Raw genomic sequence first — 15879 nt, forward strand, 5'->3', positions numbered from 1 at the left:
CGGGGGACAGCCAGGGCAACACACAGACCCCCTGTGCCCCCCTCCCCCCGCCGGTCCCGGCCACTTCCCAGAGCAGCGCGGAGGCAGGGCAGGCAGGCAGGCAGGGAGCCTGCCTTGCCCCCGGTGTGCACCAGGCCGGAGCCGCTCTAGGTAAATGCTGGGGGGAACCAGAGGGGCCGCGTGCCGCGTGTTTGAGACCCCTGGACTAGATGACCTCCTGAGGTCCCTTCTAACCCTGATATTCTATGATTCTATGAATATTGGATGTGCCCAGCCAGGTACCGGTGTAAGCACTAGGCGAACTAGGCAGCCGCCTAGGGCGCCAAGATTTGGGGACGCCAAAAAAGGCTCTGGCGGGATGAGCGGTGACTAGCTCGCAGGTGGGCAGTGGCCTGGCGGAGTGGGGGCGAGCTTGGGGTCGCCCCCCCTGCTGATTGCTCTCGCCCCACCTCTCCCCCTGCAGGTGCCAGCCCTGTGCCCAGCCCCGGCTCCCCTGGACCCAAGGAGGTGAGGCGAGTGGTCGGGAGGGAGCGCTGGGCACCCAGGCTGTAAGGGCGGGGTGAGGGGGAAGGCTCAGGCTGCTGGGGAGGGGACTCCATGTGCTGCCTGGGGGGCTCTTCCCTGTCGGGGGGAGACAGGGGCCTGCTGGTGCCAGGGGCTCGGGGGGGGGACCCTGTGTGCCAGGCTCTGGGGGAGGGGTGACGTGGCATGATGTGGCTGGCCGGGCTGGGGGTAGAAGTGCGGGGGGAGGCTATATGCCACACTCTGGAGTGGGGGGCAGGGTCCTGTGGGCTGGCCAGGCTGAGGCACGGGTGAGCTGGGCTAGAGGGGGCTGTGTGCCACGCTCTGGAGACGGGAGCAGGACTCAGCTGTGTGCCAGGCAGGGCTGTTGGGGGGGCATGCTGTGTGCCGCGGGGGTGCTGTGTGCTGGGGGAGAAAAGGTGGAGGGGTGGTGGTGCTGTGTGCCGAGCAGGGCTGGGGAGGGGAGACGGCGGGGGGGGTTGCTGTGTGCCGGGGGGGAGAAGGTGGAGGGGGGACCGAGGGGGCTGTGTGTCTGGCTGGGTGCTGTGAAGAGGGGTTGTGTGCCTGGCTGTGGGGGCTCTTTGTGTGCTGGACTAGGCTTTGGGTGGGGAGGTGGCAGACCAGCAGGCCAAGCCAGCCAGGGAGGGGGCTGTGGAGCAAGACGGAGTGCGCTGGTCTGGGTTTTGGGGGAGGTTGGGGGGGGATGCTTTGTGCCTTGCCAGGCCCCAGGGGGAGGCAAGGTGGAAGTTTTGCCTAGGGCGCAAAATATCCTTGCACCGGCCCTGCAGGTACATGGCATCCATGGCATCCCCCATGATCTACATGGTGCATATAGATCCACCTGCTTCCAGCACAATCGCAGCAAAGCTGCTGGAGGAGTTATTACAACACTGGAGGGTCTAGCTCCCATTCTCACCATGTATCTGGAGATGGTGCCTGCAGGGCTGCAGGTCTTCAGCTGCGGGCAGCTCCTGTTTCCAGTGGCTGTGTTAACAGGGTGGGTCCGGGCATTACTTCACTGCTGCTCAACTGGAGTATCTCTCTGTACCAGACAGAAGTGCTTCAGGAGCCGCCAGGGACAGTCTCTTCAGTTTGAGGCACTAACCAGAGACCAGGCCACGTCTGTGCACAGACTCAGCCTTGTCCTCTCCAGCACAGCCAGTGCGTGACGGAACCCACCAGCCTATGGCTTCAGTCAGACACCTCGCAAGCTGTCCCACCGGTCTGCGTGGGTGAGCTGGCTCTCCCTGGAGCAGGGGCCCTGAGCCAGGGACTGAGCGCAGGGACTGAGCAAATGGCGGGGCAGCGTGAGGAGGGGGCTGCGCTACGAGGGCAGCTCTGCACTGGGCAGGGCCCTAGGGCCAGTGGAGGAGCCTGACCACTCTCAGTTCCTTCTGCAGGGCAAGCTCTGCTCCTCCTGGAGGAGCAGCGTGGATGTGGATGGTTGGCTGGTTCCTGCAGACTAGCCCGCTCTGGGGTCTCCCATCGTGTCAAGCCACTCAAGGGGCTCTGTGCTGGCCATGCAGCCAAGGTGCTGTACTGACCTCGGGGTTGGGAGCATGCTGCCATCCTGGAGCTCATCCCCCATGACCAGCATCTTGGGACCACCTTCTAGGCAGCTCCCAGGGGGCACTTGCCTGTGCTGGGCACTTGCCCTGGGCTGAGCGTGGACACCAACTATCCCAGTGCCCAGTCCCTGATGCTTCTCCCTGACGCAGCCACCCTGCTCCAGCCAAGGGCTGGTTTATCTCCCTGAGAAGTGAGTCCATCTGTGGGCGATCCTGGCCTGAAGAGGAGCAGGAGACCACGTGCCATGAGCCACCTAGGACAGGTTCAAGGCTTGAGGGAATCACACTGCCCCTGGGGAAGAGCCCCAAGAGCACTGGCTCCCCAAAGGTGGCTGCACTCCAGCAGCTCCCAGGAGATCCCAGAGGCTTAGATGGAGCAGGCTGAGAGTGTGCTGGGGGACAGCTGGCAATGCCAGCGCTGCCTGAGGATGGTCGGGGAGACACGGTGCAGCTGGGGCCGACAAGCCGGTCTCCTGTACCACGGCAGCGCTGGGGCTAAGCCTAGAGTACCGTGCAAACAGAAGGACCCTGTGGCAGAACTGGGAAGAGAGGCCGCTCATTGGGATCAGTTAGGGGAGGTTCACACCTCTGCAGGGAGACTGAGCTTGGGTGTCACTTGCTCTGGATGGGGAAAGGGGACTGTTTCTCAGAGTCTGTACTGGAGGGGAGGGGAGCTGGCTTTTACCAGGCTGGGAAGGTGGAAGTGCCTATGAAATGCATCATTGTCACAGCTCACCCAGCCTGGTGCCCTTCCCGCACTCTCCCCTGCAGCCCAGTACTGTCTCTGTAGCTGTTCGTGGGGTCCCTGAAGCTTGTGACAGTGGCTGGCTAGCACAGGCCACCAGGTGGTACAGCTTGGCTGGTTTTTAATAAATATTTTTAAATGGCCAGCCCCTCGTGTCCCCCTCAAACTGTCACCAGCAGGCTTTAATGTGTGCCCAGGTCAGAGTAACTCCTCACCTGCTCCCAGCCTGCTGCTGCCCTAAGCCCAGTTCTGCTCACCTGTAAGAGCCTCACAGCAGCTGCTGCCCCATTCTCACTCTGTTGCTGAGCTCAGGTCCTGCTTGCTGCAGGATGCCTGGGCCTTAACTCCACCCTGCTCCTATCACCAGCAGAGCTGAAGGACAAACCTCCCCTCTGGCAACGTCTAAGTCCCAGCCAACTGGCCTGGACCCAGGGGTGGACTAGGTCATTCAGAGAGACAGGCTCTCCCTGAGCCTTCAGGCTGCTGAGCTAGGTGGCCCAGGGCCTTGCTCCCAGCTGGGAGCCTTGAGCTCACACAGCCAGTGAGGACCATGTCAGCTGTAGGCAGCCTGCTGCCTATATGCCAGGAGCTGCAGGGCAACAGAGCTGAGGCAGGAATTATAAGCCAAGGACCGTTCCCCCTGCAGCAGGTGCACGGGACACCTCCTGGTGTCCCTTCCCCAGAGCGTGTTTGGCTGCAGAGTCCAGCTACCCAGCAGGATGCCCTGTGTCCTACATGCTGCCCCCAGTACAGGCAGTGTTGGGAGGGAGTGGTGTAAGCACGTGCCCAGTGACGCCTGGGGGAGAGGGAGGCATTCAACTTATCTCATGGAGGTGCTGGTTCCGGGGCTGGTGCCGCTGGATTCCTCTTTCCCCTCCTGCTCTCTGGGGCTTCCCAGAGCCTTTGGGCTGAGCCACCTGTCAGGTACTAACTTAAGGAGGTGACTGAACATTTGACTGAGGCCTTGACCCCCAGGCAGCTCACATGGGTGCCCTTGGCCAGCCCCCTCAGCACTGGGCCCCCAGAACTTTGCACCCCTGTGCCCCACTGAGCCACACTGCTGGGTGGGAGCACCATGCCTGGGGCCCACCCTGGCCGGCAGTGAGCTGTGTGCCCAGAAATCCTGCCTCTTCTCTCTGCAGCAGCTGGGGAGGGGCCTTTTTATTCCCCGCTCTTGGAACTCGAATGAAGTTTCAATCCATCTTGGCAGTGGAGCACCAGCCGCCACCCCATACGGAGCAGTCAGCACAGGCTCTCCGGCTCCTGCTTCCAATGGGCCCTCTTCTGAACCCACCACTTGCTAGTTACCAGTGGGCACAGCTTTTACCCCCATGTCTACACTTGCAATTAGAGTCGTTCTCCAGCATGGGCTAAGTTAGGCCTGAGAAGCCTGGGCCTGAAGGTATTCTACCTCTTCCAGTTTAGCCAGGGCCGGAGTGCCTGCTGCCTTGCCTACAGGAGGGCTCTGGTACTCTGGCTGGCACAATTTAACCCACCCCAGCCTCACCCAGACAGGTCCAGCAATGGGCACTGTAGCTAGGGCCCAGGCTCTGATGTGCCTGGGGGCTGTCCCCTTCCGCAATGGTGCTGGGGGTGCAGGAGGCTCTTGAGCAGAGAAGCCGCATTCCCTCCTCCCCCTTGCTGGAAGTTCCATGCTGAAGATGCTGCTGCAGGACCAGGAAGGAAAACATCCCTGTGTACAAAAAATACTTCTATTGACGGCGGTGGATAAAGCCAGAGTGTCCAGCCCTTCTTCCCCTGGTCCTGCCCCTCCCTGTCTCTCTTCATAGCAGAAGCCATCATTGGGGCTGGCCCATTACTGCTCCAGGCTCTAGCCAGCTGGCTCCAAGTCTGAGAGGAACGGTGCAGACCAAGTGGTCCCCAGTCCTGGCTGGGCAGGCGGTCTGGCAGATAGGCTGCAGTGGAGTCCCTCTGCAGCGGGGACAGTCGGAATGCATGGCCAGCCCTTGCACCACGCAGGAGGTGGAGGGCATGCACAATGGCCCAGTTGCAGACAGGCAGGGGCACTGTGCTGATGGTGGGCTGAGGAGTTTTCCCTTTGGAGGGTCTAGCCTGGCCCCTCCTGCTCCGCCCCTGGTCCCAAGCATCAGGACTCGAGGTCCCGGGAAAGCCGTGATAGCTCCTTCTGGTTGTCGATCACTTTCAGGTGCTGGAGGTAGGCCTGGGTGGGGGCAGGACTCCGCCCACTCAGGGACTGCTCAGAGCCTGCAAGGAAACAGCCCCAGATCAGAGTGACATTCTTGGCAAAAGCCCACAGCTCAGCACAGGCAGCTGTTCCCTCACTGCCCCACAGCTTGACACTGAGCCCCAAGGCTGCAGTGTTAGCCCAGTGCTGGATAAGGGCAGCGACAGCTGGCAGTCCAGCTCATGCCTGGCTCTGTTGGATTCTGCTCCAACAGAGCAGATTCTGCTGGGCTGTGCAAGGAGGGAATTCAAAGCCAGGTCTGCAGGCGCATTCCCACAAGTGACCAGTGGGAAAGGCAGGGGCAGTGCAGCCTCTGTACCTGCTAGGCTGGAATGTGCACAGGACTGGGAGCCAGGAGATCTTGTGTTTGATTCCCACCTGACAGACTGATGCCAGGACAGTCCCAAGGTCCCAGGGCGAGTTAGTGACAGAAGCAGCACCTGCTTACCTGGCCCATGCTTAACCCATCCGAACCCAGCAAGGAGAGGAGCGAGTGCAGGAGGGGACTGGGAGGCTGAATGACTGCCAGGCTCCAGCAGCCACTTCTGTCCCTCCTGGGGCTGTGTCAGGTGGGTAAGTGGGAAATTAGGCTGCAGTCAAGAAGCCAGCGGAATCGCAGTCAAGCAGAACAGGGCACTACGTGCACAGGGGCTGGGCCCTCAGAACAGGAGGGGAGGCAGCCTCGGGCTATGCCCCCCCGAGCCGCCCTGGAGGCATGTGGCTCATGCCCACCAGGCAGGACTGGCATCCTTTTTTACTCCAACCCTTTCACCCTGGGATCAGAGTATGGAGTGGGGCTGCTCCTGGGCAAGCAGAGAGGGGTCATTTCCCGAGCAGGAGGGCAGGTGCTCTGTGAGCAGGTGCTGAAGGGCGAGCTGCCAGCTGTGATTGGGGGCACTGCTCTCCCCTTGCCCAAGGGAGCACCGAGAATAAGTGCAATGGTGCCATGACTCAGCACTGGGGTGCCGTGCCATGGCACAGTGGCAGACACAGCTCCTGCTGGTACAGGGAAGCCAGCCTTTGACTGATGCTGCAGGAAGATCCCTGGGTCATTAGTGCAGGGACAATGGGCGGGGGGCGGGAACATGAATGGAAAATTTGGGCGGGGCGGTGCCTGACTGGAGGGGACAAGGGTGGGCTGGACAGAACGCAACCAGCTGGCCATGTTCCCCAGCTATGGCTAGAGGCAGGAGCACCCTAGAATCTCCCCCCAACTGCTGTGGGTGGGCTGTGGGCGGGCCCCTGCATACACTCACTCCCCAGACCTGACGTGCTCTTGCTAGCACAGGTGTGAGGTGGGAGCCCCACTAGGGGACAGCCAGAGGGCAGGGCATGCCCACACGAGGCCTCTGGCTTGGCTGGTGCTGGCAGAGACGCCACAGTGGGTACAGCTGGACCAGGCAGTGGAGCTGTAGGACAGGTCATGAATGGGGAAGGGACAGCACTGCCTAGCCTCTTCCCTTCCTTCCCCCCCTTCCCCCCTCCCCCTGTGCTCCTACTCATCCCTCCAAGCAGCCTGGCTTCCTGAGGGGTAAGGAGAGTGGGGCTCCGTACAGGTGGAGATCCGCAGGGCCTGGGGGTCCTCCAGCAGCTGCGGGGGACGACTCCGCAGGGGGGAGATGGGACCTAGGAGGGGAGAACAGAACAGGACGTTAGGCACTCACAGCATGTGCTTCCTGCCCCCACAGGCCCCCTGCTTTCCTACACCCCCCTCCCTGAACCTCTGCCCTTCTGCCCCCATGGGGCCCCTACTCCCCTACACCCCCCTCCCCCAACCTCTGCCCTCCTGCCCCCATGGGCCCCCTGCATCCCCCTCCCCCAACTTCTGCCCTCCTTCCTGCATGGGGCCCCTGATCCTCCACACACACCCTCCCCCAACCTCTGCCCTCCTGCCCCCATGGGCCCCCTGCTTCCCTACACTCCCCTCCCCCAACCTCTGCCCTCCTATCCTATGGGCCCCCTGCTTTCCTACACCCCCTCCCCCAACCTCTGCTCTCCTGCCCACATGGGCCCCCTTCTCCCCTGCCCCCCAACCTCTGCCCTCCTGCCCCAATGCATTTCCTACATATCTGTGACCCAACTGGCAGAGGACACAGAAGGTTACAGAGCTCCCCTGTCTGATCTCTGCATAAGGTGTCATGTGAGGCCCTACTGAAAGCCTGTGTCACATTGATCATTGCAATCAGTGAAGAATGTATGTGCAGGTCCTATGCCAGGAGCTGTGTGGCTATATGGCCCAGAAGATGGTATGTTTCTGTCAGGCAGGAGACGCCTGTCTGGCTGTATGTAAAGTGACCACTGTACATGTCACAATGGACGCCTACTTACAATCCAAGCAAAATGCTAATCAAATGCTTGCAAAGTCTCCAGGGGAGATTCTAGTTCAGAAACACAAGCAGCAGGGAGGGGGTACCCTGTTTACAAGTGAAGAAAATAGATGGTTGGAACAATATCTGGGGATGCAGAGGTCCCCCAGGGGCAAGCTGCCAGCAAGCCTGTCCTATGAATGGAGGATCCCTGTTAAACTTTGGGTGAGCTAACCTTCAGGAGGCAGGAGAATGCCATTTTAGTTATTTTATACATAACCCTTTGTTTCCATTAATTCCACTGCCTTCTCTGATCTTCGTTAATTTAACTCTGACTTGTTTGTACTACAAGCAATCTAAGCGCTGTGAGCTGAGTCGAGCGATGCCCCTGGGGTGAAACGGGTAAGCTGGGGGGCAGTTCTGGGAGTGTCCTGTGGGCCCCAGGCAGGCCCGGGAACACTTGGAGGACTGGGGGGTTGGAGCATGTCTGTCACTAACCTGCAGGGGGACAGCGAGGCCTGTGTGGGCGGAGGGGGTCATGCTTGTGCTGCCTGTGGCTGGTGGAGCCAGGGAGCTGAGCCTGGCAGGCACAGACGTGGCTTCCTACACTAGGACAGGTGGTGGCAAGGTACCTAACAGCTCTGGGCACTCCCCCTCCTTGTCTCCCAACACCCTCTGGCTTCCTTCTCCAATGCCCCCCAGGTCCCCTGTACAGTGCCCTCCCTGCCCCCCTACATGCCCCAGGAACCCTCTCCTCCTAAATCCCACTCTACCGGCAGTGCCTACTGGGCTATTTCTGTAGGACCCCCACCCTGGCTGCCCTGAGCCCTGTCTAGGCTGTAACCCTGAAGGGCGCACCCCCGTGCTGGGGGTGGATGGCAAAGTGCCTGCTCCCACAGGAGCCAGAACTCGACCCACAGGAGGTGCTACCTGCCACGGCCCCCATGCCCCGACACGCTGTCTGTGTGATGCTGGCTGGAGGGTGACCTTCCCCAGGGCTGGGTGCTGGCCCTGCTCACAGGCCCTGGCACGCACTCACCATACGTGTGGCTCTGGCAGTGGTGGATGATACGTACGGCCTTGGCCATCATTCGCTGCAAGCAAGGCACAGGGTTACTCACTGGCCAGGGAGCGTGGCCCGGCGCACACACCATCTCCCTCCCAGGCCAAGGAAAGCTCTTCCCCCTCCCACTCCTTCGGAATCAAAAAATCATAGAATCATAGAATATCAGGGTTGGAAGGGACCCCAGAAGGTCATCTAGTCCAACCCCCTGCTCAAAGCAGGACCGATCCCCAATTAAATCATACCAGCCAGGGCTTTGTCAAGCCTGACCTTAAAAACTACTAAGGAAGGAGATTCTACCACCTCCCTAGGTAACCCATTCCAGTGTTTCACCACCCTCCTAGTGAAAAAGTTTTTCCTAATATCCAACCTAAACCTCCCCCACTGCAACTTGAGACCATTACTCTTTGTCCTGTCCTCTTCTACCATTGAGAGTAGTCTAGAACCATCCTCTTTGGAACCACCTCTCAGGTAGTTAAAAGCAGCTATTAAATCCCCCCTCATTCTTCTCTTCTGCAGACTAAACAATCCCAGTTCCCTCAGCCTCTCCTCATAAGTCATGTGTTCCAGACCCCTAATCATTTTTGTTGCCCTTCGCTGGACTCTCTCCAATTTATCCAAATCCTTCTTGTAGTGTGGGGCCCAAAACTGGACACAGTACTCCAGATGAGGCCTCACCAATGTCGAATAGAGGGGAATGATCACATCCCTCGATCTGCTGGCTATGCCCCTACTTATACAACCCAAAATGCCATTGGCTTTCTTGGCAACAAGGGCACACTGCTGACTCATACCCAGCTTCTCGTCCACTGTCACCCCTAGGTCCTTTTCTGCAGAACTGCTGCCTAGCCATTTGGTCCCTAGTCTGTAACGGTGCATTGCGTTCTTCCGTCCTAAGTGCAGGACCCTGCACTTATCCTTGTTGAACCTCATCAGATTTCTTTTGGCCCAATCTTCCAATTTGTCTAGGTCCCTCTGTATCCTATCCCTGCCCTCCAGCGTATCTACCACTCCTCCTAGTTTAGTATCATCCGCAAATTTGCTGAGTGCAATCCACACCATCCTCCAGATCATTTATGAAGATATTGAACAAAACCGGCCCCAGGACCGACCCTTGGGGCACTCCGCTTGATACTGGCTGCCAACTGGACATGGAGCCATTGATCACTAGCCAAGTGCCTGTGAGGGGTGTGGGGCACAGCTGCCTCGTCCAGCACATACCCTCTGCCAACGGCCTGTCCCTCATCCAGGCAACCCCAGCAAAGGGCCATGGGCAACAGGGGCAAAACGTGCGGAGCAGCCACAATCCCATGGGCCCAGGGATGGGGCACCATGGCGGGGCATCCCCTCTGCTCAGCTGGGGTAGCGTTGCAGGATGGGCAGGTGGGGCCAGCCATGCCCTGCTGGGGCGCTGCCGTGGGGCGGAGGAGCCTGTGGGCTGGGAGTGGCCCCAGCCAGCCCCATCCGGCCCGGGCTCACAGGCACTCTCAGCACTGTGAAAAGAAAAGGAGTACTTGTGGCACCTTAGAGACTAATTGGTACCAGGTACCAATTGGTTAGTCTCTAAGGTGCCACAAGTACTCCTTTTCTTTTTGCAAATACAGACTAACACGGCGGTTACTCTAAAACCTCTCAGCACTGTGGTCAGCCGACCACAGGCCAGTCAGAGCATGAGGCCAGGAGCCAGAACACCTGGGTTCTCACTGGGCTGCGGCTGCCTCCCTGGAAAAATGGAGCTCATGAGCATTAGTGTCTGTGCCGTGCTTCACTTCGCCAGACCCGCCCAGCCGCCAGGGGGGTGACAGGCTCGGCCTGGCTCACCATCTTCTCAAAGTTGATGAGGTTCTCTGCCAGCGTGCGGTTGCCCTCATGGATGAAGGTCATGTCTGCAAGGGGAAGCCTCAAAGTCAGTGCCCAGCCCCGCGGCTCAGCCTCCTTCCACAGGGGCCAGCTAATGCCTCAGACCATCAACAGAGATGGGGGTTCTCTGCAGCGGGGAGGCTGCTGCCACTGAACCTGTGTTTCGCCCATCCCACCAATGCTCCTCCGTCCAGCAGGGCAGGGCTCCCGCAGGGACTCCCCCACCTCCCCCCACCCCATGATTGCTAATGGAGGTGTGGATTCAGAACGTCCCCAAGGAGCAGCCCGACAGTAGCCAAATCCAGTGTCCTCTGGAGGCTTGGGGGCTGGAGCTAACTGCATACAATTGAATTCCTCAGTCCCTCCACCCTGTGGGATGGAGCCCCGGTCCCCCTGCCCTGTGAGATGGAGCCCTGGTCCCCCAGCCCCACAGGATGGAGCCCTCATCCTGCAGAATGTGCTCTGTGTCACTGTGAGGCAGTGCAACGCTGTCCCCTTCAGTAGCCATACTGCCCTGCCAAGTGAGGAGTCTCCTGAGCTTCTCCAGGGCATGTGCCTGGACCCAGGAGTACCCCACTGCCTGCCCTCTCTGGGGCGCTAGTGCCCAGGGGAACTGGTCTCCCTGGTAAGAAGGGGACCCGGTGCTGGGGTGGGGTCCCTGCAAACCCACTGTAGGAGGGGATCACTTCTGGAAACAGAGTTACTGCCCAGCTCTCGCAGTTCCACCTCCTTCGCCCTCCCAGGCTGAAAGTTCTGAGCTGTTCCTGTACCTTTGAGAAGGAGGGGCACGAAGGGGATGATGGGTGGGGTCAGTTTGGCGATGGCCAGTCTGTAGACTCTGTGATTCCAGGAGGGGTCCTGGAAAGAGAAGAGGATTTCAGAGCAGGAGCCATTTCCTGGCTCCAGGGCGGTGGCTTCACAAGGCCATGGCTGCAGGCAAGGCCCCCAGCAGGCAAGAGCTCAGCTCCCCTGGCCACAAGCAGCCTGTGACTCCCCAGGCCAGTGCAGCCCCACGCAGCCTGAGGGAGCCCCCAGTTGGAGGGTCACCTCGCCACCGCTGGGGTGGAGCACAGCAGCTATTTAGCAGTAGCTCTGGGCTGGAAGGGCAGGGGATGCTGCGGGGGATGTAGGGAGGCAGAAAGTCCTCACCCAGATGACGCTGGGGCCAGCACCCCAGCTCACACCCAGAGTACCTGGGATTGCTCGTGACCAGGGGGCTTAGCACAGCTCCTCCTGCAGTGCTCTGACACCATGGAGCCAGAGCCCAAGATGGAGCCAGAGCCAGAGCCCGAGATGGAGCCAGAGCCAGAGCCCGAGATGGAGCCAGAGCCTCTAGCACTGCATGGGGGCTGCATGCAGCACGGAAAGTGAGGGTATTAGGAGATAGATATTCAGGCCTGTCTGCAGAGGCCTGTACTTTAAGAATTTAGGTGTATTCTTATCACTTGGCTAGTTAGAGGTATAAAAGAAAGAATCAAAATCACTGTCTGCCAGTGTAAGGTCCTTCTCTTGCGGGGACAGTCTGAGGCCTGTTCTTAGGCTAAGGCCTTTGGCTAAGCAACAGAGGCAGCCATAAGCTGGGAAGCGACCAGTCACCTCCTCACATTCCAAACTAGTCACATTGAAAGAAGGTGCTATCGGGCTGTTAGGAACACAATCCTGTCCTGATAATGCCTATCACCTCCAGAGAAAGGGAAGAGCCTAGAAGATGTAAAAGGAAATTTAGTTTGATAGTTTTCTGTCTGGTAAGAACTCACTTATCAATAGACACAGCTGGGAAACCTTTATGTCTTTATAGATGTAGTTGTGAAATCCTCACTTCTGTATTGTTTTGTCATTATAGTTCCCACTTTGCTATTGTTTATTGGCATGGTCTCTGTCTGGTTCTGTGATTGTTTCTGTCTGCTGTATAACTAATTTTGCTGGCTGTAAACTAATTAAGGTGGTGGGATATAATTAGTTAGCTAATCATGTTACAATATGTTAGGATTGGTTAGTTAAATTTCAGTAGAATGATTGGTTAAGGTATAGCTAAGAATATTACTATATAAATTAGGGGTAAACAGGAAGTAAGTTGGGATTTGAAAATAAGGAAAAAGAAACTTGGATTTAAGCTTGCTGGAAGTTCACCCCAATAAACATCAAATTGTTTGCACCTTCGGACTTTGGGTATTGTTGCTCTCTGTTCATGCGGGAAGGACCAGGGAAGTGGGATAGTGAAGGAATAAGCTCTCTAACAGGGGGTTCCCCTTCCTGCATCACCAGCACCACTTCCTTCTCCCAAAGGACCCCTACCCCAGGTACTGCCCCAGCCCAGCATGGCTTAGCTCCCACAGCTGGGTGGGCTGGGCTATGGGAACCTGCCTGGGGGTGTCTCTGCTGTCTGCAAGAATCGTGTGGGGACGTGAAGGTGCTGACAAAGGGAGCCAAACTTACCAGCATCCGCTCCAGTGCCGTGTGCAGCTTCCTGGTTTTATGCGGCAGCCTCTGTGTGTGAGACAGAGCAGGTGAGAGTGTCCCCCGAACCCTAGGGGGATCCTCCAGCCCCCTGCACCAGGACCCTCTCCTGAACCTCACACAGGTTCCACGTCTCCTCCCTGATCATCATAAATCACAACATAAATCTCAGAGCCTCTGCCACGCTGGGGCCTGCATGGAGGCTGACCCCCACGGCCCCTCCACAGCTAGGCCCTGGGCACCCAGAACTGCCTCCATTCCCGAGGGAGTTCTGGGAGTGAAGAAGGCAGTCCCCGGCCCAGAAACTAGACACAAGGATTGTTTCAGCCAGCACTGAGCTGCAGCCACCTTTGGGATGGAACACAGGGTAAAGGGAAGGAAGCAAAGGAGTCTGTAGCTGAATGAGACGACATAGGAGGGAGTTGAGCGGGGTGAGCAGCAGTTGGATTTTGGCCAGGACACTCGCATTCACTGAGCCTGGGGTTCTGGTTCCATCCATGGCTCCTTATAACTGAGCCTGGGGCTCTGGTTCCGGCCCATCGCTTGGTATAACTGAGCCTGGGGCTCTGGTTCCGGTCCATCGCCCAGTGATGAACTCCACCAAGTCTGTTAAGAGCTGAGGGCCATGCTATCATTTCCCACGTCCTAGGGCTTGGATTGACATCTCAGCCCAATGGCCTGGCAAGCTGAACATGCCAAATGGCCTCTTTCCTGGGACAAGCTCCTCCTCTGCCTGTCAGGGCCCAGCAGGGAGATGCTGATTTACCACTGGAGTTGGTCCCAGCGCCTGGGGGAAGTTTTCCCAGGCTGGATGTGACCTGGGGCAGCAGGGCCTGTGCCTTGGTCTGTACCTCCCAGGTCTTGGAGAGGCGACTCACGGACGTGTTGCTCAGACCAAACATCACTGCGAAGAAGGAATTCAGGTTCTTCTGCTCCTTGAGGCTGAAATGGAAGATACAGTTATTCGGGGGCTAGGGGCCACCACTGGGCCTGCATGACACAGCTAGCACAGCAGGGCCCAGCGCCAGGCTGCCTCTATGGAGAGGGCTGGGCTTGGGTGCTGCTGGGACTCCTGGAGGATGAGTTCCCTGCCCGCAAGTCACTCACTGTGCAGCCAGTTTAATGAACTTCCTGAGCAGCTGGGCCCGCTTGCCCGGCTCCGCACAGAGGCAGAGCTCGGTGGCGATCCAGTACTGCAGCTCGTTGAAGCGCCGCATGACGCGCTCCAGGTTCGCCGTGGTTGCGCTGGGAAACGTCTGCTGCCCAAAGATGTAATAGATCAGCTCCACCTTCAAAACACAAGGGCCAGAGCTCAGGGGCTGGGAGTGGACCCACATCTCCTGAGAGCCAGCCCTGCGCCTGGCCCACAGCCCCTCTGCTCTGACCCCAGGCTTATTGCTCCAGACACTGCCCATTACCTGGTGGACGCTGCTGAAGAGGTTCCAGTCATAATCTGTCAGCTGACTGGCCAAGTCCTTGGAGCTGATGAGGTCCAGGGTCTCCGAGGAGCCAACGGTGGGTCCCAACTGCTCAGGATGAGGGGTCTGGATAGAGGGGGAGAGAGAATGTCACACGCCGCCATCTCCTTCGTTCTGCATGCTCTGCATGGCCTGCTAGTGAGCCAGGCAGCCCTGGGCCAGAGCCCTGCCCAGCTCAGCAGGGAGCTGGTAGAAGATCTCAGGTGACAGCAAATGCCCAGGCAGACCAGCCACAGGGGCCAGACCCCAAGCCATCCACACCACAGGACAAGGTGCGGCTCCTGCCACTGGGAGCAGACTGTGGCAGTCCCTGGACAGAGGCACTGCTGCCCAGGGCCTGTGTGCTGCAGTGCTGGGCCTGGGGTCTCCATGTCCTGTAACAACCAGTTCCCAGCTCTGAGTTCCCTGTCTCTGGTAACGGGCAGCAGCCCCCAGGTGGCATGTGTGCTGGACCAGTTGTCCCCAGTCTCAGAGCTTGTGGGATGGGGTCTCCAGCCCTTGGCAAATAGAGGGGCACAAGACTCCCCTGGCCCCCAGCCTAGAACCCCACTCCCCCTGCCCAGCCCTCACCAGGGTGTGCAGCTCCTGGACATTCACAACAAAGAGTCTCTCGTTCAGACCCAGGGACGTGTACACGCTGATGGTGTCCATCTGCAGCCCCGCTTTATCTGTCAGACAGAGAGAGAGCCTGTTGGAGAGCTACTCCTGCAGTAGCCACCGGGCGGCGGTGTTTGCACACACACCAGCCAGCAGGGACGGGCACGTTCCCCGAGAGAGCGCAGGGTGAGCATGGGGAGAGGGGTCAGGTGTCGCTGCTGCAGAAAAGGGGTTGTGCAGGTGAACAAGCCTCCAGATGCTTGGGAGACCCCAGGGAGGGGATGGGGGAGCAGTCAGGCAGCCACTGCCTAAAAGGAATGTATCCCACGCCCCCAGCCTCATTACTGCCCCTCTTCACTCCAGCTGCTTCAAGGACATCCTGCCCCAGCGCAGCTGGTGGGGAGGAGGGAGGAGGACGTGCTGCCCCAGTGCAGCTGGCAGGGGAGGTTGGGGGGAGACGTGCTGCCCCAGCGCAGCTGGTGGGGGGAGTGGGGAGAACGTGCTGCCCCAGTGCAGCTGGCAGGGGAGGTTGGGGGGGGGAACGTGCTGCCCCAGTGCAGCTGGCGGGGAGGAGGAGACATGCTGCCCCAGTGCAGCTGGTGGGGAGGAGGGAGGAGGACGTGCTGCCCCAGCGCAGCTGGTGGGGAGGAGGGAGGAGGACGTGCTGCCCCAGCGCAGCTGGCAGGGGAGGTTGGGGGGAGACGTGCTGCCCCAGTGCAGCTGGCAGGGGAGGTTGGGGGGAGACGTGCTGCCCCAGTGCAGCTGGTGGGGGGAGTGGGGAGAACGTGCTGCCCCAGTGCAGCTGGCAGGGGAGGTTGGGGGGAGACGTGCTGCCCCAGTGCAGCTGGCAGGGGAGGTTGGGGGGAGACGTGCTGCCCCAGTGCAGCTGGCAGGGGAGGTTGGGGGGAGACGTGCTGCCCCAGTGCAGCTGGCAGGGGAGGTTGGGGGGAGATGTGCTGCCCCAGTGCAGCTGGCAGGGGAGGTTGGGGGGAGACGTGCTGCCCCAGTGCAGCTGGCAGGGGAGGTTGGGGGGAGACGTGCTGCCCCAGTGCAGCTGGTGGGGGGAGTGGGGAGAAC

General features: G+C 59.4%; 1 protein-coding gene across 5 annotated transcripts in view; it reads right to left on the reverse strand.

Moving 5' to 3' along the window:
* Window positions 1-1770: 1770 nt before the first annotated feature.
* Window positions 1771-15879, reverse strand: part of RAPGEF3 (Rap guanine nucleotide exchange factor 3) — a 98433-nt gene continuing 84324 nt past the window's right edge. For 3 of the 5 annotated variants that reach the window (XM_073318543.1, XM_073318541.1, XM_073318545.1), the window contains 10 exons: window positions 14776-14873; window positions 14146-14271; window positions 13835-14016; window positions 13579-13669; window positions 12707-12757; window positions 11041-11128; window positions 10232-10296; window positions 8387-8441; window positions 6596-6667; window positions 1771-5061 (listed from right to left, as the gene is read on the reverse strand). In XM_073318543.1, the coding sequence (XP_073174644.1) occupies window positions 4943-5061; window positions 6596-6667; window positions 8387-8441; window positions 10232-10296; window positions 11041-11128; window positions 12707-12757; window positions 13579-13669; window positions 13835-14016; window positions 14146-14271; window positions 14776-14873 (947 nt within the window). In that variant the 3' untranslated portion in view covers window positions 1771-4942. Of the gene's footprint in view, window positions 5062-6595; window positions 6668-8384; window positions 8442-10114; window positions 10297-11040; window positions 11129-12706; window positions 12758-13578; window positions 13670-13834; window positions 14017-14145; window positions 14272-14775; window positions 14874-15879 lie in introns of those variants that run through there. The other 2 variants (XM_073318542.1, XM_073318544.1) reach the window with 2 other exon arrangements.

The sequence above is a fragment of the Lepidochelys kempii genome, chromosome 20 (genome assembly GCF_965140265.1).
Source record: "Lepidochelys kempii isolate rLepKem1 chromosome 20, rLepKem1.hap2, whole genome shotgun sequence".
Lineage (NCBI taxonomy): Eukaryota > Metazoa > Chordata > Testudines > Cheloniidae > Lepidochelys > Lepidochelys kempii.